The sequence below is a fragment of the Telmatherina bonti genome (genome assembly GCF_933228915.1).
Source record: "Telmatherina bonti genome assembly, chromosome: 22".
In the NCBI taxonomy this organism is placed as follows: Eukaryota; Metazoa; Chordata; class Actinopteri; order Atheriniformes; family Telmatherinidae; genus Telmatherina; species Telmatherina bonti.
The window spans coordinates 26,617,284-26,644,659 of NC_136631.1; the positions used below are offsets into that span (position 1 = coordinate 26,617,284).

Below are 27,376 nucleotides of genomic sequence, written 5' to 3' on the forward strand. Positions count from 1 at the left end.
TTGATTAGTGTTAATCAGTCATCAGGAAAATTAACTTGAGTTTGATTAATCATTAATATTTTTATATTAAAATTGAGTATTTATGACAATATTAAAATGCAGTGAAAGTAGGAAAAACGCAGCGTGTTTCCTCATTTAGATCCTTATCACAAGATGAACTGTTGTGGCAGTTAAAAGGGATCCATTCAGTGGTTCCACTGGAAAATAGATGTTTCAACACCATTCTATAGATGCATTAGTCTTATTGATTAAAACATGTCACTGATGAAATTCTTAACGACCGATTTAAATATGCCCATCCATACTCAAAATGGAGCAATGATCCTACTTTGAGAGGGAAATTTTCATTTTGCTCTTCAGAAGAAAACAGTGGTTGCACGAGGAATTACTTCAGACTGCAGATTCCAGCATTCATAGAACAGACATCAAACCAAATCAGCCACTTTAATGTCTTTTTATGTATTTTAGGGGGAACAGTCAGTAAAACACATCGTGTTGGAGTAACAGACTAGATGTAAGCTGATGCTTGTTCTGATACATGACAAAACCATGCATAGACAACTTTTTTTTCATTATGAATAAGAAATAATACTAAAAATGACTTTTGGAGATTTTTTTTATTATAAACAGTTTGGAGATCAGTTTTTTGTTGACAGATAGCTGATCTACATAAACAACCAACATGCAGGACAGAAAAACAGACGGTCCTCAGTGTTGCAACAGGAACCCCGCAACGTCTATTTGATTATTATGGGATGCATCGCCAGTCTCTTCTTTCTATCCAGCCTAGTATTTTATTTATTTTCATTTTATTCATAAAAGCTTATATTTTACTGAAAACATGTCTGGTTGGTGTGATTCAGCCCGGTACAACCACCTGGTCCAAACACATTTATCACTGCCAGGTTGCCTAGCAACGCTGATGCTGCGACTAGAGGTTTCGGGCATAAATGATCATATAAATGATTTTTTTGTATCGTGGACACGTGAATTCACAAGATGAAAAGATATATTCAAAATGTATGAATGGATCATTTTCAGTTGTTCCATGTCTGCTGCATTTGTTTTGTTTGTTCGGGTTATTTATCTTCATTTATCCTGATGTTGGAAGATACATTTTTCATTGGTAGAGGCACTCAATAAATGTGTGTGTGAGGACCATTTCTTTGCTGTAATAAATCAGTCTGGAGGAGATTTGGAATACATCATTCCTACAAAAACTTCAACAATTCAGATTATTTATTTCAAACTCTGTCAACCTGTTGTCCTTTATCAACATAAAAACCGAAAGAAAGAACGTTGCATCTTCTGGGTCCAGTTCCCCTCTCCGCCATCATCATGGACTCTGAGCAGATACAACGCTGCAGCTCCGTCCAGCTGACAATTTTGCCACAGAAATCCTCTGCAACTTAGGACCTGTTCCACACGGATTCCCCCTCTGTGCTGGTCATCTGAGTGCCCACGCCTCCAAGCTTCTGCTTTTTTATTGCTGCTGTTCTCCTGCGTGGCTCAAACAAACAGCAGATACCAAATCAAGCAGCTCATCACGGCAGCAGTAAATCCGGCGAGTCTGGGTGTTCCTAGAACTCCAGCAGCAATGACAGCGGCTCCAGAGAATTCAGAAGGATCTCTTGTTTCTGTCCGTAGACCCCCTGCTCGACCTTCACCCCCGCCTTCAAGCACTTGGATGAGCCCATCATCAGCTCTCGGCTGGCCGACACCAGGTTTGAGAAGAGCTGAGCGCCCTGCCACAGCTCACAGCCGCCTTTGTACTGCATCCTTCTATTGGGCATGGCCTCCCCCAGCAGACTGTCCTGGGGAACGAATAAAACGCTCCCTGGAAAGTCCAGGACTGACACCAAGTGTCTGGAGTCTTTACGGAAAATCTTGATGGACATCAGGCTGTTAGCTGTGGAGGAAACAAGAATAAAAAACAAAGTGGATCTGCAGAGATTTTTACATGTGATTTGGTCAGACACACTCCCATTATAACGATAAGAAAACGGTGGCTGTTAGCATGCTGGCAGTGTGCTGGGCTGCAGAATCACTCACCCATCTCATACGTGACCTCCTCGCTGGCTCCATGGAAGAAGCACACATACACAACCATCCCCTCCTGGATCTGAGCACAGGCAACCTTCACTTACTAATAATCAGTAATTTTGAGCCTCTCACAATCAATGGTGGAAGAACTAAAGCGTCTCACAAATAATTCAGACTTTATAAAACTTCTAACCCAATCAACCTGTGAATAATCACAAATCAGGGATGGGTGGAAACATTTCTTTCCAACAGATGAGGACAGGTGTAGAAAACTCACCTCCACCCACTGAGCATCAGCTCCGTTCAGCGGCGGCCGGACTTTAACTCGTGCCTGGCTGCACTGTTGGATGATGGTCCGTGCCTGGAGTCTGTTGGACTTCCGAAACACAGACTGGCTGTTCAAAGACAGAGAGATAATAAATGTCCTCCAGCTGGACCACGGGGACCCTGCTAAAAGTACCTTTTTCAGTTATTTAGTACCTGACTACTTCAACAGGCGGCTGTGCTGCCTGAGCTGCAGCAGAGTTGGCGATGGTGAAGACTGGCCAGGGTTTTGTGCTCAGAGCCACCACAGGATCCAGACCACAGCTGGAGACTCCTTCATTCGAAGGTCCTTCTTCCGTTCCTCTCCTCCTCTTCACACGGCCCTCCTCTGCATGTTGGCTTTGGACTTCTGTTGGTTTTTGGGAATTTGCTTCAGTAATTTGAGCTGGAAGTGGACTTTGCTGAGGTGGTGGATGGGGCTCGACTGAAGCTTTGCTCCCACTCTGGATGTAATGATTCATCCTGGCGCTGCCTTGAGGACTGCTTGTTTCTCTCTGGCTTACTGGCGATGTCAACTCCTGTGACTGGGATTTGGCCTTAATCTGAATGCCAGGTTGACTCTCAAAGCTGTTCAATGTGTCAGACTGTGCAGATGTTGCTCCTTTGGGAGACCAGACCCTCGCAATGAAGGGGGTGTTAGGAGTCCTTGGCTGGAAGATGATGGAAGTTTTCGGCTGGAGGTTAATAGGAGATCTCAGGTGAAGGAGGATGGGGATTCTAGGCTGGAAAGTGAGAGGGCATGTCATCTCAGAGCAAAACAAAGACAAAGGTATTTCATAAGACTGAAACAAGCAGAAAAAATACTCAACTTCATGTTTATAATTGGAAACTAGCTAGGATTAAGTGAAGTGAAGATGGAGTGAAGTATTCCTAGGAATTGTATTCTCACTCATGTTTAATTCAATTCAATTCAATTTTCAATTCAATTTAATTCAATGCAACTTTATTTATATAGTGTCAAATCACAGCAATGCCATCTCAAGACGCTTTACAGACAGAGAAGTAAACATAATGAAAGCCAATTCATAATAGCCTACATAAGGAAACCAACAGATTGAGTTGGAGGTCCAACTCAATCTCCCATCCTGAGCAAGCACACTGGCGACAGTGGGAAGGAAAAAACTCCCTTTTAACAGGAAGGAAACCTCCGGCAGAACCCGGCTCAAGGACAGGCAGCCATCTGCCTCTGCTGTGTGGGGGGGAAGAGGACAGAAAGACAACAGACAACAGGAACTGCTACTCTCGGCCAGGGAGACCTGCTGAGACAGGAGACATACATGTTAATGATGCAACACTGTTATTGGGGGCGGGAAGATAAAAGAGAGAGATAAAGAGAAAGAAGCTCAGTGTATCAAGAAATGTCCCTCAGCAGTCTAAACCTAAAGCAGCATAACTAACCATCCCTAGCTATAGGACTTATCAAAAAGATAAGTCTTCAGCCTAGTCTTAAAGGTGGGGAGGGTGTCTGCTTCCCTAACACTAACTGGGAGCTTATTCCATAAGAGAGGGGCCTGATAACCAAAGGCTCTGCCTCCTGCTCAGCTCTTTGAGACTCTAGGAACCACAAGTAAGCCTGCAGTCTGGGAACGAAGTACTCTGCTTGGTATATAAGGAACTATGAGGTCTTTGATATATAGTGGTGCCTGGCTGTGGAGAGCTTTATATGTAAGGTGAAGGATTTCAAATTCTATTTTAGATTAAACAGGCAGCCAATGAAGAGAGGCTAAAACTGGAGAAATATGATCTCTCCTGCTGGTTCTGGTCAGGACTCTGGCTGCAGAATTCTGGATCAGCTGAAGGCTTTTCAGGGCATATTTAGGACAGCGCAGTAATAGAGATGTTCCAGTAATCTAGTCTCGAAGTAACAAAAGCATGAACCACTTTTTCTGCATCACTCTGAGACAGAATGTCCTTAATTTTGGCTATATTACGTAAATGAAAGAAGGCTGTTTTAGTAACCTGCTTAATATGTTGGCCAAAGGACAGGTCAGAGTCAAATATTACTCCAATGTTTCTCACTGTAGCACTGGAAGCTAAAGTAATGCCATCCAGGTTCATTACAAAACTGGAAAATTTAGCTTTGAGTTTTTCAGATCCAATGAGAATTACTTCAGTTTTATCTGAGTTTAAGAGGAGAACATTTCCAGACATCCAAGTCTTTATGTCTATGAAACAATTTTGTAGCCTATCGGGCTGATTTGTTTCATCTGGTTTAAAGGATAAGTATATCTGAGTATCATCTGCATAACAATGAAAGTTTATTCCATGTTGTCTAATAATTTTGCCTAAAGGGAGCATATATAGCGTGAAGAGTACTGGTCCAAGTACAGAACCTTGAGGAACTCCATGACTTACTGTAGTTTGTGAGGAGGACTTGTCATTTACAAGTCCCTTTTTATAAAAGCGTCTGCTAAATGACTATAGAATACTATGGAATAGAATATAAACAAGTGCAGTAATACTAAGACGAGTTCTGGGGGTTATGTGACCAAGATGGCGATTTAGCTTCAATGCTCTGACAGCATACTTCTATATTCCTGAACAAAACCCTTATTTTACTGCCAACACCTGCCACATAAACTGCGTGGAGGTCATGTCGAAAACTCCAGCCACTAAACAATGTGAACTTTTTACCCGTGGATGCAAAGCGAGCACTCCAGGCAAAGCAGGAGGAAACCAAAATAACTGTACTAGGGCCCGACCGATATGGATTTTTTTATACCGATATAAAGACTTTAGAGCCGGCCGATGGCCGATAAATCCATCCACCAGAAAAAAATTAAAAAATATTACTCAAAGCTAAAACACTACATTCTCAGCTCATTCTTAAACTCATGTCTACCTGTTAGACACCATGAACTATCTGAATTATTCACTGATTGAAAAATGTAAATATGGTTTTCTTATTCCACAGTGCCTACACACCGTCACTGTTTTATCAGCTGACCTCTTTCCTTCTTCATGGTATCTGACAGGGAAACCAAAGTGTTCCCACACAGGGGATTAGAATGAACTGGGGCGTTCAAGTTCCTCCACTCGCCATGACCATGCTGCACTTGTGTGGAACGATTATGCATGCAGCTTTTTTTTTTTTTTTTTTATATCAATCCGCGGATCACGTGTGCCGAACCGTAGATACTGATCCGAACGGATGATGATCCGTTGCACCACTAATAATAATAATAATAAGTATTCAGAAGTTGTGTAAATGGCACGCAGCCACCAACTTTCACACACGTTCATGAGGCTAAACACTAAGCACTGCTTTCTTCGCTGCAGCGCGGCCACGAGGCACGCAATGACCAGTTTGTAGAGAATGTAAGAGAAAAAACATAACTGTGTTTATTTAACATTTCAACTTACCAGCGACAAAATATAAAATGCTCGTGAGCAGATTTCACTTTACTTGGCTCAGCGTCTATCTGTTTCACCGTCCGGTTTGCTCTGTCTCGACTTCCACGGTAGGCAGCCATGAGCAAGGATGGCCCCGCCCCCGCTACTTATCCAGCAGACATGGGTGCCATCTGCTGGATAAGTAGCCCAATTACATTTTTAACTTGGCAGTCTAAGAAACAAACATGACAAAAATAAATCAATAAAAAATCAGCAATTTTTTACCAATAGCCTATATCACCATAGACCCCCATATTGGCCGATAATATCGGCCGGCCGATATATCAGTTGGGCCCTAAACTGTACAGTCATCTGATAAGCTTATTGCCATCCTGCTTATCCATGAAGAAGTTGAGAGAAAAAGGCCACTTGTTGAATATGTTGCCAAGATGCTGCCGATATGGCTAGGCCAGACACACAAGGCTTTTATGCTGGAACAAGCCCATCACACGCTAATGGCAGCAAGACCAGGCCAGAACAGATCGGTCTTCATCCAATTTCTAAACTTCCAGGACAAGGAGTTTGTGTACTGTGAAGCAAGAAAACAACAAATCAACCACGATGGGCAGAGAATAACGTTCTCTCAGGACTTTTCAGCCGAAACAGCACAGACCAGAAAGTTTCCAGCCTCTCATAAAAATTTTTATGAACATCGAGGCATTTCTGCAGGCTCAGAATCCTCCACAGTGGCAGGATCCACCATTTTTCAAAACCAAGACAGAGGAAGGCACCTTGATCATTCCATGGAAAACGTTGGTGACAAGTGAGCTAAAACATGTCGGAAACAACGTCGGAACAAGACTTTTGGAAAAAATTTTACATGTTCAAAACAGGCGATATCCATCAGGACTGCAACGCAGGTTTTTCCTTTATTTATTATTAATATATATATTTTTTAACATATCTATTTTTCTTTAAATACTCTTGTTCACACTAAAGGTCAACAAGTTAAAGCCAAGGTTGGCAGATAAGTTCCAAAGTCACAATTGTACATCTAAAAGGGTAAAATGGTCACAATAATCAACATGGTGTTGGGATGCTACTGGTGATGGATGATGTTGTCTAGCTTCTCCTCAAAGAAGAAGACAACACTCTTCACAGTCCATCTAGGTCTGAAGCAGAGCCGGTAACTGTTGGCAAAAAGTTGTTCCCAGTTTTACCAAAAAGCAGTGGATAGAGAACATCCGTATGTCCAGAGAGATGTTTCAGTACATCTGCTGCTGCCTCAAGCCTGCACTGCAGAGACAGGGCACAACTTATTTCCATCTATTCAAAATGTTAACTATTGCAAATGCTTATGGTTGACATATTAATGACTCCTTTTTTCACTCTGTGGTCATATCAAAGATGAAAATCTATCCCATAACCATCAGTGATCATACACCCATATCATTCACTCTTAGAAGTAAGAACTGTAAGCCAGCAACAAGAAACTGCAGATTTAATACATCATTACCTAAAGATCCTGAGTTTATCAGTTACTTTAAAAGAGAATGGTCCTCATATCTAGAAAACAATAACAGACCAGAAACTTCAGCGTGTGTTCTGTGGGAAGCAGGAAAAGCAATAATGAGAGGGAAAATAATATCTTCGTCTTCCCAAAAGAAAAAGAAGGAAACTTTGAGAACATCAGAATTAGAACTCAGAATTAAATCACTAGAGGAAGCTTACCATGTCTCCCCAGAAGAAAACACATTGAATGAGATAAGAAAAGCCAAATTAGAACTTAATGAAATAATAATAATTTAAAAAAACACAATTCATGGTGCAAAGACTTTGCTTGGAGAATTTTGAACATGGCAACAAATCTGGAAAGTTCCTGGCTAACCAACTTAAAGCAAACAAAGAGAAAACAACAATTTCCTCTATAAAAGATTCAGAAGGAAATATCAGCCATGATCCTGACAAGATAAACAATACTTTCAAAGAATTTTATAAGACTTTGTATAGATCAGGCTGCATAGTGGTTAGCACCGTGAATCGATCCTCGGCTGAGGCGACGTTTGGACAGTAGCCTTTGTGTATGGAGTTTGCATGTTCTCCTCATGTATGCGTGGGTTCTCTCCAGGTTCTCCAGCTTCTTCCCACCATCCAAAGACATGCATGTTAGACTGATTGGTTACTCTAAACCACTAATAGTGTGAGTGGTTTGTCTCTGTGTTGGCCCTGCGATGGACTGGTGAGCTGTCCAGGGTGTACTATGTCTTTTGCCCGAAGACTGCTGGGATAGGCTCCAGCTTCCCTGCGACCCTTCATTGGACTAAGCAGTTAGCATAATGAATGAATTATATAAATCTCAAATAAACCCAACAGACTAGAATATTAATACATTTGTCTGTAATGTCAATCTTCCAAAATTAGCACATGTACACAAAATTACTTTAGATTCCCCTATTTAAGTCAGTGAGCTCCAAGAAGCTCTTTAGCATATGCCAAACAACAAAGCACCAAGTCCAGATGGTTACCAGCTGAATTCTACAAAGAATTCTGGACAACACTGGCTCCAACTTTTTACAACATGGTATTAGAAATAAAGGAAAAGCAAAGATGTTACTCCAAGATATTGCATATCTTCTATAAGTCTGTTGTGGAGAGTGCAGTCAGCTTTGCAGCATCTGCTGGGGTAGTAGCATCAGAACCAGAGGCTTGAAGAGAATCAACAAACTGATCCAGAAAGCTGCTTCTGTGCTTGGAGTAACTCTGGAGCCGCTGGAGCTGATTGTCCAAAGAAGAATGCTGCACAAGCTGATGAAGATGATGGAGGATTCTTCACATCCTCTCCACAACACAGTGATAAAACAACAAAGTGTGTTCAGTGAGAGGCTTCTTCAGGTCCGATGTAAGACTGAAAGATACAGAAGATCATTCCTGCCAGCAGCCATCAGCCTCTGGAACAAGACCTCCTCAAATTAATTATTATTATATACTACAATATTGAATTTCCCTTTGGGGATTAATAAAGTATTTTCATTTCTTGCTTGGTGGGGCATGTGAGGGTGTGTGGGGGAGAATGTGGGCAGAGGGCTGAGGGAGTGTGAGATGAAGCACATGTAAGGGATGGGGCGGATAGGGCGTGTGTAGGGAGGGACTTATATGTGTGTGTTTTCGGGAGGGGTCCATTGCCCAGGGAGCGGGGCTGTGCGCTGGGGTGCGGCCTGGCTGCCGCTCGTTTGCAGTCTGGGGATCCTGGCTCTCCGTTGGTGTGGGCTGGGCCCTCTGCCTGTGGGGATGGGGGGTGGCCTTCGGACTCTTGGGGCCCTGGGGCCCACGCTCTGCCTGCCCTGGGCGGCCGGTGCCCAACAGGGCCAGTCTTTGCTGGTACAGGCCTAGGAGGAGTTGTGGCAGCTATCTTTAAATCAGAACTATTGATTAGTCCTAAACATAAAAATAGTTACAATAGCTTTGAACACCTGACTCTTAGTCTATCCCATCCAAGATGGAAATCAGAGAAGCCACTTCTCCTAGTGGTAGTCTACCGTCCACCTGGATCTTCCTCACAGTTCCTAACTGACTTCTCAGACCTCTTATCAGACTTAGTGCTGAATACTGATAAAGTTATTGTTCTGGGGGATTTTAACATTCATGTTGATGATGAACATGACAGTTTAACCATTGCCTTTAACTCTATATTAAGTTCAACTGGATTTTCCCAAAATGTCCACAGACCGACTCATTCTCATCATCACACTCTGGATCTTGTTCTGACATATGGCATCAAAAGTGATCAACTAACAGTTTTTCCTCATAACCCTGTTCTGTCTGATCATTTTTTAATAACTTTTGAGTTTACTTGACTACACAAGGGCTGAGAAGAAAATTCATTCTAGCCGATGTTTGTCAGATAGTGTTGTTAAAAAATTTAAGAAGTCTATTTCAGCAGTATTTCCTCCAATACCATGTGTTAACTTGACAGGAAACACCCATCCGAGCTTTACTCTAACACAGGTTGATGAATGTGTTGCTAGAATGACAGCTTTAATGCGTATAACACTAGATAATGTTGCTCCTCTAAAGAAGAAAAGAACCAGTCAGAATAAGCGGGCCCGGTGGTTTAATTCCCAGCTTCAAGCTTTAAAACAGACATCAAGACATTTGGAAAGAAAATGGCGTTCATCTGGCTTAGAAGAGTGTCGCATAGTCTGGAAAGAAAGTTTAATAGTGTATAAAAAAGCCTTGCGTGTGGCGAGAACAGCTTATTATTCATCATTGATAGAGGAGAAGAAGAACAACCCCAGGTTTCTCTTCAGCACTGTAATCAGACTGACTAAGAGCCATAGTGCTGTTGAGCCATTTATTCCTTTCAACCTCAGCTGTGACGACTTTATGAGTTTCTATGTAAACAAAATAATTTCTATCAGGAAGGAAATCAGTAATAACCTTAACACTACTAATGCTATTTCATCTGCAGCAGCCTTAGAAACATCTTTAGAAGCTGACTGTCATTTGGACCGTTTCTTGCCTGTACAGCTCTACGAGTTAACCAACATAATAGATTCATCTAAACCTTCAACCTGTGTTTTAGACCCCATACCAACCAGATTATTCAGGGAAATATGTTTCTTAATCAATATATCTGTACTGGACCTGATCAATTCATCTCTATTAATAGGATATGTACCTCAATATTTTAAGACAGCTGTAATTAAACCTTCATTTTCATCTTCATCTTCATCTCCTGCTGCTTATCTGGGGTCGGGTCGCGGGGGCAGCAGCCTAAGCAGGGAACCAGACTTCCCTCTCCCCAGCCACATTTGCCAACTCTGCGGGGGGATCCCGAGGCGTTCCCAGGCCAGCCGAGAGATATAATCCCTCCAGCGTGTCCTGGGTCTTCCCCGGGGTCTCCTCCCACAGGGACGTGCCTGGAACACTTCACCCGGGAGCCGTCCAGGAGGCATCCTGACCAGATGCCCGAGCCACCTCAACTGGTTCCTCTCGATACGGAGGAGCAGCGGCTCTACTCTGATCTCCTCCCGGATGACCGAGCTCCTCACCCTATCTCTAAGGGAGAGCCCGGCCACACTGCAGAGGAAACTCATTTCAGCCACCTGTATACGAGATCTGGTTCTTTCGGTTACGACCCACAGCTCATGACCATAGGTCACACATTAATCAAAAGCAATCACAGTAATCAAACCGTTTAAAAAACCAACTCTGGATCCAGGAGTTTTAGCTAATTATAGACCAATATCTAATCTCCCATTCTTGTCTAAAATTCTTGAGAAAACAGTTTCAACCCAACTATGTTGCTATCTGAGCAGAAACAATCTGAAGAGTTTCAGTCAGGATTTAGAGCTCATCATAGCACAGAGACAGCACTCGTGAAAGTCACTAATGATCTTCTCATGGCCTCAGATAAAGGACTTCTGTCTGTACTCATTCTTTTAGATCTCAGTGCTGCATTCGAAACTTAGGACAAAGTTAAATCCAGGATAAAGTTTAAAGTTCTTCTTCTCACATATAAAGCTCTCCATGACCAAGCTCCATTGTACATAAAAGATCTTATAGTTCCATATATTCCAAATAGAGTACTTCACTCTCAGACTGCAGGTTTACTGGTGGTTCCCAGAGTCTCAAAGAGTACTATGGGAGGAAGGGCCTTTAGCTATCAGGCTCCTCTCTTATGGAACCAGCTCCCACCGTGGGTTCGGGAGGCAGACTCCCTCCACACCTATAAGATGGAGCTGAAAACCTTCCTTTTCCATGATTCTTATAGTTAGGATATGAGCATCTCCTGAGTTGGAGTCTGCATGTACGGGACCCAACTGTCCAGGTTATGCTCATTGCTCTTATAGTTGTGGGTAGTCTAGCCATCCATTACTTATGTAGCAATGGGGATGTTACCTGATGCACTGAGAAGTACCTCGCTCTATTTCTCTAATATATTAATGTATAAATATATGCCAATATGGCCGTCTCTAACTTATTTCTCCTTTTTCCCGCAGGTCTTCCTGAATAAGTGCAGTTGTACATGTTGATCTGTCTTTCCTGTCCTCTCCACCCCAACCAGTCGAGGCAGATGGTTGCCCTCCCTGAGCCGGGTTCTGCCGGAGGTTTTCTTCCTGTTAAAGGGGAGTTTTTTTCCTTCCCACTGTCGCCTCGTGCAGCTCCGGATGGGGGATTGGGTCGAAGTCATGACTCGATGCAATCAGTTGGTTTCTATTTTAGGCTATGTGTGAATTGGCTTGAAATGATGTGTATGTAAAGTGCCCTGTGACAACATTGTTGTGAGGTGGCGCTGTACAAATAAAGCTGAATTGAATTTAAAAGTATGGGCCCGCTGGGGCCTGTTCCCCCTGACTTGACCCCCCTCCACCTCCTTGCCACTGCCTGGGTTGGTGCATGGCCGGCTCCAGGGTGGGACGGTTGGGGTCTGTGATTGTGGGTGGCTGCCCGGGTCTCAGGGGTTTCTCCTGGCCTGCCTCTCACCTTTGTGTGGGCGGGGTCACATTGTGTGGGCAGGGTCACATTGGCATGGCCACTCTTCTCTGAACATGTTCCACTCTGTATGTTCTGCATGTGACACAGATACTGAATCATCTGCAGGTTTATTCACTAACACTTTGATTTAACTTGTTAGTTTCTGGTTCTCCTGATAGTTGATGGTTATATGTGTGTGTGTTTTAGTGTGTATATGTGTATGTATGTATTAGAGATGTGAATCTAACAACAATTCACGATTCAATTTTATTTTGATTTTTGGGGTGACGATTCAATTTAAAAGCAATTCTCAATTCATGACTCATGAAGCCCTTCCCTGACAACGGCGTCCTCACACAGCAACAGGGAACATTCAACCTCAAAATGAGCGAAGCAAGGGTTGTGGTTGAAAATGCTGTTAGCAGACTGAAAGGAAGATGGCGATGGCTACAGAAGCGTAATGGTAGCAGTCTTGATAGTGTGAAGTAAATGGTGCTAACATGTGTGCTTCACAACCTGTGATGAGGAACAAAAGATGAATGGAGTGAAGACAGCCTTTTCTTACAGCCAGATATTCAGACACAACCACCTGCTGCAGATACAGATGGAGTCGGAGTACGAGCAGCTTTGATGCTTTACCTCGTTCCTCCCAGCTGATCACAGAAAACCATCTCTTCAAAATAGGCTTTTTATACTTGAAGCTTTATCAAGAAAAACATTCTATTCTATTCTATTCTATAGTCAGTTAGCGGACGCTTTTATCCAAAGCAACTTATATATAAGAGTGAGAACAACACAAGCAAGGTTTGATCCGTGGCCTTTCTGTGTGGAGTTTGCATGTTCTCCGCGTGTATCCGTGGGTTCTCTCCAGGTATTCCGGCTTCCTCCCACCGTCCAAAGACATGCATGTTAATTGGTTACTCTAAATTGCCCCTAGGACTGAGTGGTTGTGTGTCTCTGTGTGGCCCTGCGATGGACTGGCGAGCTGTCCAGGGTGTACCCTGCCTTTCACCCAAAGCCAGCTGGGATAGGCTCCAGCTCCCCACGACCCTGAATTGGATTAAGCGGTTTAGAAAATGAATGAATGAACAACACAAGCAGGAAATCAAACAGTAGAGAACGTCATAGGAAGGTGATGGTGGACTGCTGGAGTCCATTTGGATGCAGGTGTTAACATGTAGAGGTACAGGCTCTACATTGTCACGTTTTTTTTCTTCCCCAATCCACAATATTCTCCATGTTAAAACATGTATAATCAACAACATACTCAATTAAAGATAGAATTTTCCATGGACACTAATACTTTGTTCAGAGTGCATTTTTGTTATGTGTGCTAAATTAAGATGAATTAAACAAAAGAAAAATGGAGACTCAGTGAGATTCAGTCACATGTATGAGCAGTACGAGGGGGAAAAATGTAGAATTTGGGTTGGTGGACAGTAACTGAATGCCAGATCGCTGTTTAACATGGTGGACTTTATCTGTGACAGTGTGTTTTAAAAAGGAGTAGATAAACTGCAGTGAGTTGCAGATTAATATTTCATAGCTAAAAAAGATTAATAATGCATAAATATTTCATTATTGTTTATTGCACAGATGTCATAATAACATAACTGGAACTATTAACAATAAAAGCAACTCTTGTGACTTCAAAAATTAATTCATCAATTTGTAAAAGACCTCAAACACACAATAGTGTCAGTACGAAATAAAAAGCAAAACTATTTACATGTGCAAGAATAATTTCCTGTGTTACAGCACAATCAATTGGTGAGGCATGTTGCTGCCGTCCTGCCCAACACACCCAGGAGAGCCTCTACTAAGGTTGTCTGCTGGCGGCTGTTTTCTGCCATCTCTGCATGTAGAGCTGCACACTCTTGTGTTTCCCTGTCCATCTGGTCCTGAAAAAACTGCAGCATCCTGTTGAAGCGTGCATTGCTCTGCTGCTGCAGCTCTGCATCAGCTGCCAGCATGTCCTGCACAGCAGCTCAGAGAGTGTCCACCCTTTTTCTTTTTCCTGGGAAAAACACAGGGAGGGTGGAGGCAGATATTTACTGCAACAATGAATTCTAATACCGTGCAATTTACAGTCCAATAGGATGTTTATTTTTACCAGGCCGAGGATTGCAGATGGAGCAGGAAGCTGGATGGTGCTGACAGGAGGAGAGTGATGCCACTGGCTTTGGTGTAGTGGCTGAAGGGATGAAAAAACAGTTATAGAATGAGGTTTTGCTCATTACATTATAGTTCTGTGGGGTTTTATGAGCTTTTTTGTTTATCCCCATCGGAACAAAACCTCAGTATGAGCTGCCTACATGGTTGTGCTTAGTACTTGTTACTGCCAGTATATCAAACAGCAAAGATTACACATTTGCATATGGGAATGTTTACCTGGTGTAGGGAAGCAGAGGATGCTGGTTTCCCCGAGCTGGCAGGCCGATGCTTCTCGATGCAGAGGCTCTTTCAGGTGACGTGAGTAAAGGTATAGAAATTTACAGCAAATAAACATGTTATAAACATGAATGACCATGTTTGTTTTTTATAATACAAGTGAATAGGGGAAAATAAATACTATGTACATAGAAAATAGGGAAAATTTCTCAATTATCAGTAGTTTTAACAGTCATTTACCAGTACTTTAACGTCTAAGGACAAAGAAAACAAACGTCCAGTGGTTATGAATGAGCCTGGTATGCAGACTGTTCTTAGTATATCTTAGTATATCAAGTGTTTGAATACAAGTAACATCTATTCATATTTGGCTTTTGTTACAACATTAAGCTGAGAGCAGACTGATCTTCATATGCAGTACAAGTGTTTGGTTTACCTGGACGAGGACGGAGAGGTGTGCTGGTGGCAGCAGGAGCGTTCACGATGCTGACCAATTCCATCTCTGATAAAATAAACAATGGTCAGAACCATATCAAATACAAAATGATGGTAAAACTGGTGACATATATCAGCACACCTATTCAGAAACAAACCTTCAAGCTCTTTTGAACACGACAGGTTGTCTTGACCGAGCACCTCCAACAGCCCAGTGCCAGAGTCCTTTGTTCCGGTGTTGCCAGAGTAAGCAGATTGGTGGCCTAAGATGAGGTCCAACGTGTTGAACCATTTACTGGTTTTACAGTTTGCTCCACTCTGGTTGTTGTGGTCCTTGATTATTTTGTAGTCCTGTTTAGGGTTTTTCATTTCCTTCCTACGCTGCTTCGCAGCGTGATAAATCCCCGCTGTCTTTAGTTTAGAACTTATCTACGTGAAAATTTTTATATTTTGCTGTGAGCCTTAAAACCGTCTCTGGATGTCCTTAGATGCAAATATTGCCAGAAAAGTTTTGACTTCCACGTCAGTCCACTTCTCCGTTGTGTTTCCCATCTTTTTGCAGTAGCATCAAGATTAAGTTTTAAAAATGGCGGGGACTGAATATGCAGAAATTAAGCAGCGGTGATCGGCGAAAGGACATAGCTACCACCTACGTCAACCAGCTATATCAGATGCATGAGGGCCGTGATCCCTAGTCTTGATCTGTCCGAACGCACGAAAAAACAGCTCTATTCCTGAAAAGGCTATAGGAAATTCAAAAGGTTCCTACTGTAGGAAAGAGGCTTAATTTGTTTTACAATCTTTGTCTCAGTCTCATTTAGCAAGGTTGTTTTCTGCCCGTTCCTGTTCTTTTATTTTCACTGTTTCATACTAAATACCTGTGAAAAATGCTTGACCTGTCAGTAAAAGCCAACATATAAAACATACATATTTCTCCATAAATAGAACATACTGCAAATGTGTGTAATGTATTACAGCTTAGCAACTATGATAGTTCACTGTTTTGTTTTAGTATAAGAAAACTGTATAAACTTTGTAGATTGAGATTTTAAATATATTCTGTTGTGTTTGTATAGAAAACCAGATCAAAACTAGGAAATTTGCTGTTATTACATAAAAGCAAGTGTGAATGTGATAACGCATAATTACTGATGTATAATGCAAAAAAGCTGAAGATGTCACTGAAATTAGTGGCAGCAAATTCCAGCCACTAGATGTGCAGCATTTTTTCCTATCTGATGAAGTATAAAAAGAAATCCAAATAAAAATAATTTTAGGTGATGAAAATTGCAGAGAGCGGAATAATTTCTTGAAGAATAAAATGTGGAAGGAGGTGATAATTTGTATTGTGCAGAAATATTCAGTGAAATGTTACTTGTTGGATTTGTACAACATCCAGCACGAAGGCCCATAACCACTAGGCCACCATCCTGCTCACATATTCATGTGTGGAAAAAGGCTACATTGAGAAGGCTATTGAAAAGGCTATTGAGACGAGGATGTTTATGATACTGGCAGGACAATTGAAGAGTTTTGCTATTGGCATAGAAATGCCTTCCATCAACGTGTAATCAGCAGGATTGCTAAAAGGGAAAGCTTGAACTAAACTGCTGTGAAGAAGCCAAAGATAGTTATAAACCGTGCAAAAGCACATATATCAGAATGAGCTGAAGACTTTAATATTTGAATGGGTGAAGTAGCACAACAGATGTAGAACCTTGAAACCAGTTTTCTGAGCACAAGTGTCACCATTAGGAGAAGAAGCGCTGCTATTTTACATGATGCAGTATCAGAATTTAAACCTGTGACCTTGCGATTCACAGCTCTTTCATTAAACCACTACACCACCAAAAGACTTAGCAGCACCCTGGCAGTAGTTTTTTTTGTTTTTTTGGTTTTTTTTTGCCATTGATCTGTTGGTCAACTGAAAAGCACGCAGTTTCTTTTAATTTCTGGTCTCAGAGTGCCATCTAGTGATGATGAAAGGGAGCACTTTTCATTTTGGGTGCTATTAATAGGTACTACTAGGAGGTACAGAGCTGACTTGATATAACAAACCCTCCTATTTTTAAAACATAAATTTAAAAAAAACTTAGCCGATACTAACTATGCTGATTTAGTTAGTAACAAACAGACGTTGCTGGTTGCACCAAGCAGCTGGGAGCAATGCATGAAATCAAGTAATGTGTGACCATTTATAACTTTTACATTTCCTTTTACAATCCCCTTGAATCAGTTCATTTATTATTTTTAATTAGTTCGGGTATTTTTGTTCATCTTAACAAATCTATACAAAACTTTAACTGATCTCATCAAATTTATAAAGTTAAAAAAGCTTCTGAATGTGATTCTGTTCATCGTGGCAAAACTATCAGAAGGTGAATAAGTCACGTCTGCTATCTGTAAACTGCTTTACACAGTTAATTCCAACATCTAAGAAACTTGCCTCTGAAATGTATTCTATATCCAGCATTTAGCAATTACAAACACCTATTTGCAACTAATTGTAATATTCTTAAATTTGCCCCTACTTTACTTTCATTTAGGTTAGAATGACCAGATCAATACTTAATACTGTAACAAAGTAAAGAAATAATGGCTCAGTTCATCACGTCATTGTTAAAAACATGTACTTATTTCACAGAACAAAGAAAAAAGAGCTTTAGTTTGAAACTGGACTCCAAATATACAAAACATTGATATTTATATTACAGTTCAGTCCTACATAAACACTGGTCCCTGGTGACGGACCATAGAGCAACAGCTCGGCCAGATTTGGTTGATGTGACCTGAAAGGGGTCCAACACGGTCCCAGATCTGGTTCTCCTTCACCCTGCAGATTACTCTCCACTAGAGTCTGTAGCCGTGGATTGTGTTTGGTCACACTCAGCTTTGCTGAACTGGGCTTTCATTTTAAATGCTGGAATAACAAGAGAAGCACAAACATCCGAAAGCACATCATCAGTGGTGAATCCTTTGTCCACCATGACTTCATTTCCAGACTCCAGCAGGTCCAAGATACCAGACGTCCTGGTGAGCTCCTTATATGAAGTGGAGTCCATGTAGAGGGTGAAAAGAAGGTCATACCATCACACAGGGAAACTCCTATAAGGCTGGACTCTCACATTGGACTTCAGTACAGACAGGGATCACAGAGCTTTGGATGGCGTTGACATTTCCACCTGTTGTCCAGACATCCATATGGGAAGAAAGCCCAACACCAGGAAGAGATGGTTTACTCAGGTAATGATGACTCAGCTAACTAGACGTGCTGGTCTGAACGATGTCGCCTATCATCTGTTCTTTGAGACTTGGTACTACTCAGTAGAAGTAAATGAAAAACTCAACCATGAGAGGAATTTTTCTACCAGGACTTGGTGTTGGAAATGCCTCTTCAATCTTCTGTGATCTGGCCCAGTAGACAGTTATGTGGTGGAACAAATGGACCCCCAAAACACCCTGAACACCAAGCCTTGTGTAATATCTCATAGTCCCATCCCAAGCATCAAATTGGTGTGGTTTGGGGTCTCTTGGACACTGCCTGCAGTCTTGCCTCCAGCTCTGCTATGATCATCAAGGTTTCCTACAAAACATAACAATACAAACTGTTTAAAGGCAACTTTATTCAGCACATTTCATGTACAGGACAATTCAGAGTGCTGAACATAAAACATGGAAAGCATCACAGAAAGCAGTAAAACGTAGAGAAAGCAGTAAAACGTAGAGATTGCAGTAAACTGTAGAGAAAGCAGTAAAACGTAGAGAAAGCAGTAAAACGTAGAGAAAGCAGTAAAACGTGGAGAAAGCAGTAAAACGTAGAGAAAGCAGTTAAATGTAGAGAAAGCAGTAAAACGTAGAGAAAGCAGTAAAACGTAGAGAAAGCAGTAAAACGCAGAGAAAGCAGTAAAACGTAGAGATTGCAGTAAACTGTAGAGAAAGCAGTAAAACGTAGAGAAAGCAGTAAAACGTAGAGAAAGCAGTAAAACGTGGAGAAAGCAGTAAAACGTAGAGAAAGCAGTAAAACGTAGAGAAAGCAGTAAAACGTAGAGAAAGCAGTAAAACGTAGAGAAAGCAGTTAAATGTAGAGAAAGCAGTAAAACGTAGAGAAAGCAGTAAAACGTAGAGAAAGCAGTAAAACGTGGAGAAAGCAGGAAAACGTAGAGAAAGCAGTAAAATGTAAAGAAATCAGTAAAACGTAAAGAAAGCAGGAAAAACGTAGAGAAAGCAGTAAAACGTACAAGAAAAGGAAAATAAAAATAATGAGAATTGAGGAATGGTCTAAATAAGATTTGGTTCACATTTCATGCATTGCCACAGAAAAAAGCTTTTAACCGCGATTCAAAACTTTCATGAAGTGTTGAAGACTGTCTTGACATATCACAGAAATACTCTGGACAGACGCTGGTCTGGGATTAGTCCACCATCAACAGAGTTATACAGTCTGTTCTGGGACTGGAAACCAGTACAAACTGGAAAAAAGATGTTAAAACTGGTGTTGACAAGTTCAGATCTCTTAGTCCCAGTTAAAGCTCCAGCAGCATCTGGATGAGCTGCAGATGTTTAATGCTCTTTGTAGGAAGTCTTGTTAAAAGACCGTTCCAGTAATCCAGTCTACTGGTTTTACTGGGAAGTCTCGTTAAAAGACTGTTCCAATAATCCAGTCTACTGGTTTTACTGGGAAGTCCTGTTAAAAGATTGTTCCAATAATCCAGTCTACTGGTTTTACTGGAAATTCTTGTTAAAAGACCATTATGGGAATAAAGTCTACTGGTTTTACTGGGAAGTCTTGTTAAAAGGCTGTTACAGTAATCCAGTTTACTGGTTTTACTGGAATGTCTTGTTAAAAGACCATTATGGGAATCCAGTCTACTGGTTTTACTGGGAAGTCCTGTTAAAAGACCATTATGGGAATCCAGTCTACTGGTTTTACTGGGAAGTCTTGTTAAAAGACCGTTACAGTAATCCAGTCTACTGGTTTTAGTCGAAAGTCCTGTTAAAAGACCATTATGGGAATCCAGTCTACTGGTTTTACTGGGAAGTCCTGTTAAAAGACTGGTCCAATAATCCAGTCTACTGGTTTTACTGGGAAGTCTTGTCAATAGACTGTTCCAGTAATCCAGTCTACTGGTTTTACTGGGAAGTCTTGTTAAAAGACCATTATGGGAATCCAGTCTACTGATTTTACTGGGAAGTCCTGTTAAAAGATTGTTCCAATAATCCAGTCTACTGGTTTTACTGGAAATTCTTGTTAAAAGACCATTATGGGAATAAAGTCTACTGGTTTTACTGGGAAGTCTTGTTAAAAGGCCGTTACAGTAATCCAGTTTACTGGTTTTACTGGAAAGTCTTGTTAAAAGACCATTATGGGAATCCAGTCTACTGGTTTTACTGGGAAGTCTTGTTAAAAGACCGTTACAGTAATCCAGTCGACTGGTTTTAGTCGGAAGTCCTGTTAAAAGACCATTATGGGAATCCAGTCTACTGGTTTTTACTGGGAAGTCCTGTTAAAAGAACGTTCCAGTAATCCAGTCTACTGGTTTTACTGGGAAGTCTCGTTAAAAGACCGTTTTTTAGTAATCCAGTCTACTGGTTTTACTGGGAAGTCTCATTAAAAGACCGTTACAGTAATCCAGCCTGCTGGTTTTACTGGGAAGTCTCGTTAAAAGACCGTTACAGTAATCCAGTCTACTGGTTTTACTGGGAAGTCTTGTTTAAAGACCGTTACAGTAATCCAGTCTACTGGTTTTACTAGGAAGTCTCGTTAAAAGACCACTACAGTAATCCAGTCTACTGGTTTTACTGGGAAGTCTTGTTTAAAGACCGTTACAGTAATCCAGTCTACTGGTTTTACTGGGAAGTCTCGTTAAAAGACCACTACAGTAATCCAGTCTACTGGAGATGAATGATGGAGTAGCAAGGGAACATAATGCAGGTAAATCTGTACTGTTTACTTGGAAATTAACTTTACTTGTAAAACTGTTTATAAAGAGTTCCTTAGTTTGTCAAGTTCACCAAACATTATAGCCTTCACATAATAAAGCACTCACATAATGATCAATATCCATTAATGTTTAGGCTAGTGAGATTAGCCTTGTTTGTGAGTGCAGTGAGTAACAAAGTGTCCAAACATAGATAAATATGTAATTTGTGATTACAATACTACTACTACTACTACTACTACTACTACTACTACTACTACTACTACTACTAATAATAATAATAATAATAATAATAATAATAATAATAATAATAATAATAATAATAATAATAATAATAATAATAATGATGATGATGATGATGATGATGATAATAATAATAATAACAATAATAATAATAATAATAATAATAATAGTAAAGCGATACAACAATCTACAAACATCTGTAGACCACTTACCAGGAGGGGGCGTGTCATGTAGTCCTGTTCTCCTATGTTTCGCCCATCTTGGCTTGTGGATTGAACTGGTCCTTGGTGAGCTGCCAATCACTCCAGACGGAAGGTTTCTTTCATGACAGTCTGGAATCATTCCACTCTAAGCGACTAGAAACCAGCCCCATCTTCAACCTCATACCGCCATTGATGTTGTCTGTGACAGTAAAATGCTGACTGCAAGCAATGGTGCTGCCCTGCGAATATTGAAATATTTCGCTTTGCCTCGTCGTATTGCCCTGATAATCCATTTCCCCCTTTAGCTCTTTGCTTTGTTGAAGTTCATGTAGGTATTAAAAGGGATGTTTTTATTTGAGCACTGGGGTACAAAGTAGAACTTCTGTTCTTGAACTGCAAAATTGTTCATCTTTATAGAACATGTGACCGGAGACAGATTTACCTGGTCAAGGCAACTAAACACACTAAAACCATTCTGTGGCAGTTCTTTGAAGAGGACGACTCGTTTTTGTGAGTTTTGTGGACTCAAGCTGTTTCCACAATCACCAAAAAATTGTCCTATAACTTGGAAGTAGACTTCACAACACGGGCAAATAATTTCTGGATCGATTTTGTACTAGTACTAGACATCTAGTACTCATTTCCTGTTTACACGGTCCCGTCCGAAGGGGACCAACTATTTTGTCCATGTGTGTAGTTCTAGGAATGAGTGAAGTTTACTTATTGTACTGTAATAGCAGATAAATGTTACAGGAAGTCGAACGGCTTCCTTGCAGTCATAATGGCAACATGCTCCTTTGTGAGAAGTCTTTAGCTGTTAGCTATGCAAAGACAGCAGAGCCGAAAGCAGAGGTCTCCAACAGTTCAGGTTCAACTGATATACAGGCTGAGTCAGAAACCTACCACACTGTTGGCTGATTCTGGCATCTGATGCTCCTCTGTGTCTCTATCAAGTCCCAAACCACCACCATCATCGTCGTCACCAGCACCGACCGTGTCCTCGTCTTTCTCACTGCCAACATGGAGACAGAAATAAAGTCAGTTCGAGAATGACGACAGGGTGAACCTCACCAACAGTTCACAGAGTTATTTATGAAACTAAAACAATTCCGTTTTAGATCGGTGGGTTGAGAAGGGTTCTGGGTTGGATGGGAGGAGGCGGATGTGACGTACTTACGTCTGGCGGAAAAAAGCAAACTCTGCTTCCTGCCTCTCGCCTTTTAGCTACAACATGGAAAACCACATAATAAGAACACTTTTGCTCTGATTTTGATAATAATGTGAAGCAGCAGCTGAACACGGCTGTACTACTTCAGTGTTTCCAGCAGCTGGAGAGGAGAAGGAAGATAAAGTACCAGAGACGGGAGACAGAAGAAGACGTGGAATATGTACATCATTGGAATGTGAACAAGTAATTAACATGTGCAGAACAACCAGAATTGACTCAGAGTGGAATGAGCGTTTACACAATGGAGGAATGAATCAGTTCGGATTTAAAATGGGAATAAACAAGCCCCTTACATGGAATTAAATTTAATTCCAAGTAATTGGCTTTTTAATTCAGATTTAGGTGTTTACATGGTCAATTTTAATCTGTTTGAAGTGGATTTAACTTTTATTCAGAATTAACTCTCATGTGAATGTGGCCACTGAGGAGGAAGAAGTTCGCATCAAACCTGTTTGACTGGTGATGAGGGGAGATTGTCCCCTGCAGCAGCGTCTCTGCTCGGTGGTCCGGCTTCTTCCCCCTCTTCATGCTGCACAGGGAGCAGTGGCTGATCCACTGCACCACGTCAGGCCTCATTGTTTTCCAGAAGTACCTGCCGAACAGCAGCAATGAGTTGAGACTGCAGTTGAAAACACACCAACAGCCAAAACAGCATGCAGAAAAACCTCTCATTGAGGAGTCTGAGACACTTGTTGATGTCTAAATGGTTCAGCTCGTTGTGATAATCCACCAGGGCAGCCTCAACCTGTTGGCGGTTCCTCAGAACCAGACGCTCCCGGTCACCCCTCACCATGTGCAGCTTTTCGTCTGTGAAAGCATGAGACAAAGAAATAACTTCATCTGGAGTATTCTCTGGAGCATCTGCTGTCATATACATGAAGGACACTGTCAGCTTGAACTAGATGTTTCAGGACGTCTGGCTGCATGTTGTATTTAACCCTGCAGGGACTGCAGGACCCAGTGGGTTTATTTTACTACTCTGTCCTCTGTTCAAGCTGATGCAAAAGACGTTTTACAGTGTTCATGTGACAGTACAGTTTATAACTGAAGCTGAGATTTAAGACTGAAATATGTTTAAATGAGTTATTCTGTCATCAGTTAAACACTTTCTGGATTGATCTGTAATTTCACAGTCTTCAGGGTTGTTTTAACGTGGAGCAGCTCTTCCTGTCTTCTCTGCATCCTGCCATTGTGCTTTAAATATTTCATATAAAGCTGATGAAACAAGCTGAATAACTAAATCTGGCTGGCCTCCTCACACCTGAGAACACAGAACTCTGCAAACCTTTGATGGCAAACTTTTTGCAAAATGTCCTGAATGTGTTCTTCTCTACATAGTTGAGTCCGGGCGGGTATGTGCGTCTGCGCAGGTACTGCTCCACAGCATCGTACTTTGCGAAAAAGGCCTGCTCGCACTGTGGTGGGAGATAATTCCAATTCAGTCAGATGCCCCTGACGTGAAGGTTTTTATGGGTCTAGACTTGTCTCTACATACCCCTTCCCCAACTGAAGGCGACGTCGGACTTGATGATGGATTCTGTGCAGGAAACACAGTGTTCTGATTAAAATGTTGATGTGAGATATGAAAACAACCCCTATTGGCCCTTTTCCATTAGTATCAGCTTGTCTCAACTCAACTCGACTCGGCTCGGTTTGTAGGGTTTTCCACTAGGCCTTTGTACCAGTTAACCGGTACAGTTTTTGTAACTCCTCAACCCAGGTTCCAAGCGAGCTGAGTCGGGTTGTGCGTGACGTCGCCAGACTGCATGCCGCCATTGGTCAGGGGTGCAGCCAATCAGAGGTCAGGGTCAGGGAGTGACATCACTGGAAGAGCGACTCCAACTCGCGAGTTGTTGTTTTTCAGTACGTGATAAGCAATGGCGCAACAAAAGTCTGTGCCGTGGTCCAACGCTGAGGTGGAGACGTTTCTTTGTTTGGTTGCTGAAGAACGGACACAGAGGGAACTCGATGGAGCGACACGAAATAAAAAAATATTTCAAGAGCTGTCTGATTCCATGGCTACACACGGACACCAAAGGAGTTTCCAGCAGTGCCGAGAGAAGCTGAAAAAGCTCAAAAGCGACTATCGGCAGGTCAAGGACCACAACGGTCGAAGTGGATCGAATAGAAGAGACTGGAAGTGGTTCCAACAAATGGATGCGATTTATGGTTAGCGACCGGCAAGCAATGGAAGGACGATTGGTGTCGATTCGGCCACTGCTGCGTTGGAGAGTATATTAGTGGATGGTGAGTGGGTTTCCATTGTTTACATTAGTTATTATTTGGTGTAGAGGAGATCATACATAAATTGAAGTAATAATGACAATAATAACAGCTAGTTAGGAATGGATGGTGGCGTTATACTCTTCAGGATTTTGTGTGACCGTTAATATCGATTTATATCAGTTAATATCAGTTGGAGCTATTGTTTCGGAATTGGTTTTATATACATTTATTTATTGTCATTTCGGTTTGTGTTTGTGTCTGTTTAAGGCTGCCTTTCCCAAAACAAGGACAGTTCAAGGTCCTCCTCGCAGACTCCCAAAACACCCTGGCACCGACAGCTTCCTCAACACCGACACGCACCCAGACGCCAGATACGTTGAGCGGCGAGTCGCAACGTGTTATCTCTGGTAAGGAAGAACAGATTTTACGGTTTAGTCTGTAACTCTAAGTGGATAGAGATTAACATCAGATACAGTGCTTTAAGTGGGCCGGTATGCAGTACCGGCACTTTTAAATTTAATCCCTTTGCGTACCGTTACTTTTTTTTTTTTTTTTTACAGTGTAGTGCGTACCGTTACCACTTTTTACAACGTATAGTGCATACCGGGACTTGCTTCTGTGTTTACATTGAAGTGGAGTGCTTTATATGAGAGAAAAGGCAGAGAAAAAAAAAACTATTGCGGCTGTAATGTTACAAACTAGAGCAGAGTTGAGTGATGGCAGTAGTACTACTTAACAGTCATTTACTACAGCAGTACTACTTAACAGTAATTTATTACACCAGACAAAGAAGTACAGATGCTGCAAACTAAGTGTACGGCTGGTCAGTATTTTGAGTTTTAGAAGATTCTTTCTGGATAAAGATAATATTGCATGGACCAGGCGGAATGCTTGGAAAAACATATTTCACAGAGGAAAAGTGTAATAATAATAGACTGTTAAATTAGTGTGGTAATATGCTAAATAACTCTAGATGTAAAACTTTTATGTTTTTAACCCTTTCATGCATAGTGACCCTGTAGTGGTTTTTCTCTTAAAAGGGTTTTTTTTGTAAATAAACCACTTCAGTTTTTTTTTTCTTTTACAAAAATGTGAAAAATGTTGCATTGTTTTATTAATTCATGCATGAAAGGATTAATGAACTTTAAGTTTATGTATTTACTTTTCAGTGTTATTTTTAATGTCCATGCAATGAATATAAATTAATTCATTAGCTTCATTTTTATTAAAATCCTTTCTTGCTGTGTGACCAGTAAAGAGGAAAAGGGACAACTCTTCATCGGACCTTGTTACTGTCCTCAAGGAGATGAAGAATGAAGATGAGCTGAACCGGGCCCAGCGGGATCATCACATGCAGATGCTCCTCAGTGATGCTCGTGAGGCGAGGGAGCAGGAAGCTGCTTTACAGCGTGAGGAGATGCAGCAAGATAATGCAGCAAGCACAGTTTAATCAGGCATTTCTTGAAGTGTTAGGCCAGCTTGCCCAGTCACTGAGTGGTCGACGTACGTGACACCTATTTAATTGTAAATATATCTTTTTAGTCGTTTGGCTTTTTCGACTTTTGTACATATTTGAATTAAAAAGATCTTTTGAAGTGACTGTGCCATTATTCTATGTTGCCTGTTCAGACACAGATGAACCCAGTGAAGAATGTGCACCAAGCATTCATTACTGACATTTTGATGAAATGCAGCAAGCAGACAAATGCGGCAGTATTATACTAAAAATTTAACATACGTCTCTGATTTAAACAATATATGGTCCAGGTTCTACCAATACCATGTAGTTTATAAAACGCTTTACTTTAACAACTTCAAGCTCCATCCCTCCAGGACCACAGTTCTACATTTTCCAAGCTCCAACACACCTGTCTAATAAAGGATCAAATTGTTTCTGCAAAATGACCTATTTGTTTGTATCAAGTGTGAAAGAGCAGAGAAACATCCCAGTACAGTGGTTTTGTCAGTTCTTCAGTTTTTATTATTCTTTTCAAATTGGGTCTAAAAACAAAAAAAGACAGTTTCATAAATTAAAACATTTTATTGAATATTATCACTCAAAACTGGATGTAAAGACAACCTCAAATGAACAAACTATTAACTATGAATGAAACTATGAACATGGCATTGGCTGTTAAGTAAAATCTTTAAGTACTGGCCAAGAAGTAACGCATGAGAGCATCTCTTACATCCCTCCCCTGCTCCTCTATACCCGGTGCTCCTGCTACCCCAGGTTGAGCTGGTTCAGCTGCAGGTACGTTCCATGAATTTTCATATGTCTCCCCATGATCTTCACACAGGTTGTGCAGAGCACAGCATGTCAGCACCATACTTTTCACCAGTTGTACATCACAGTCATTCCTTTTAAGGAGGCAACGCCACCTTCCCTTCAGCCTGCCAAAAGCATTTTCAACAATGACCCGTGCCCGGCTGAATCTTCTATTAAACATTTGCTGGTCCGCTGTCAGGCGTCCGGTGTCTTGGGATGGTTTAATGAGCCATTTCTGCAAGGGATGTGCAGAGTCTCCGAGGAT

The 27,376-nt window shown here is 41.4% G+C and overlaps 1 protein-coding gene across 1 annotated transcript in view; it reads right to left on the reverse strand.

Annotated features, from left to right (window-relative positions):
- Positions 1 to 1,575: 1,575 nt before the first annotated feature.
- The window catches only part of LOC306773022 (uncharacterized protein), an 85,307-nt gene continuing 59,506 nt past the window's right edge, over positions 1,576 to 27,376 (reverse strand). Inside the window, exons 11-19 of the mRNA XM_079262714.1 lie at positions 24,112 to 24,153; positions 23,902 to 24,031; positions 23,282 to 23,423; positions 23,065 to 23,208; positions 22,292 to 22,400; positions 2,524 to 3,089; positions 2,321 to 2,438; positions 2,053 to 2,122; positions 1,576 to 1,909 (exon numbers count right to left, since the gene is read on the reverse strand). Coding sequence (XP_079118840.1) covers positions 1,581 to 1,909; positions 2,053 to 2,122; positions 2,321 to 2,438; positions 2,524 to 3,089; positions 22,292 to 22,400; positions 23,065 to 23,208; positions 23,282 to 23,423; positions 23,902 to 24,031; positions 24,112 to 24,153 — 1,650 coding nt within the window. The 3' untranslated portion in view covers positions 1,576 to 1,580. The remainder of the gene's footprint in view (positions 1,910 to 2,052; positions 2,123 to 2,320; positions 2,439 to 2,523; positions 3,090 to 22,291; positions 22,401 to 23,064; positions 23,209 to 23,281; positions 23,424 to 23,901; positions 24,032 to 24,111; positions 24,154 to 27,376) is intronic.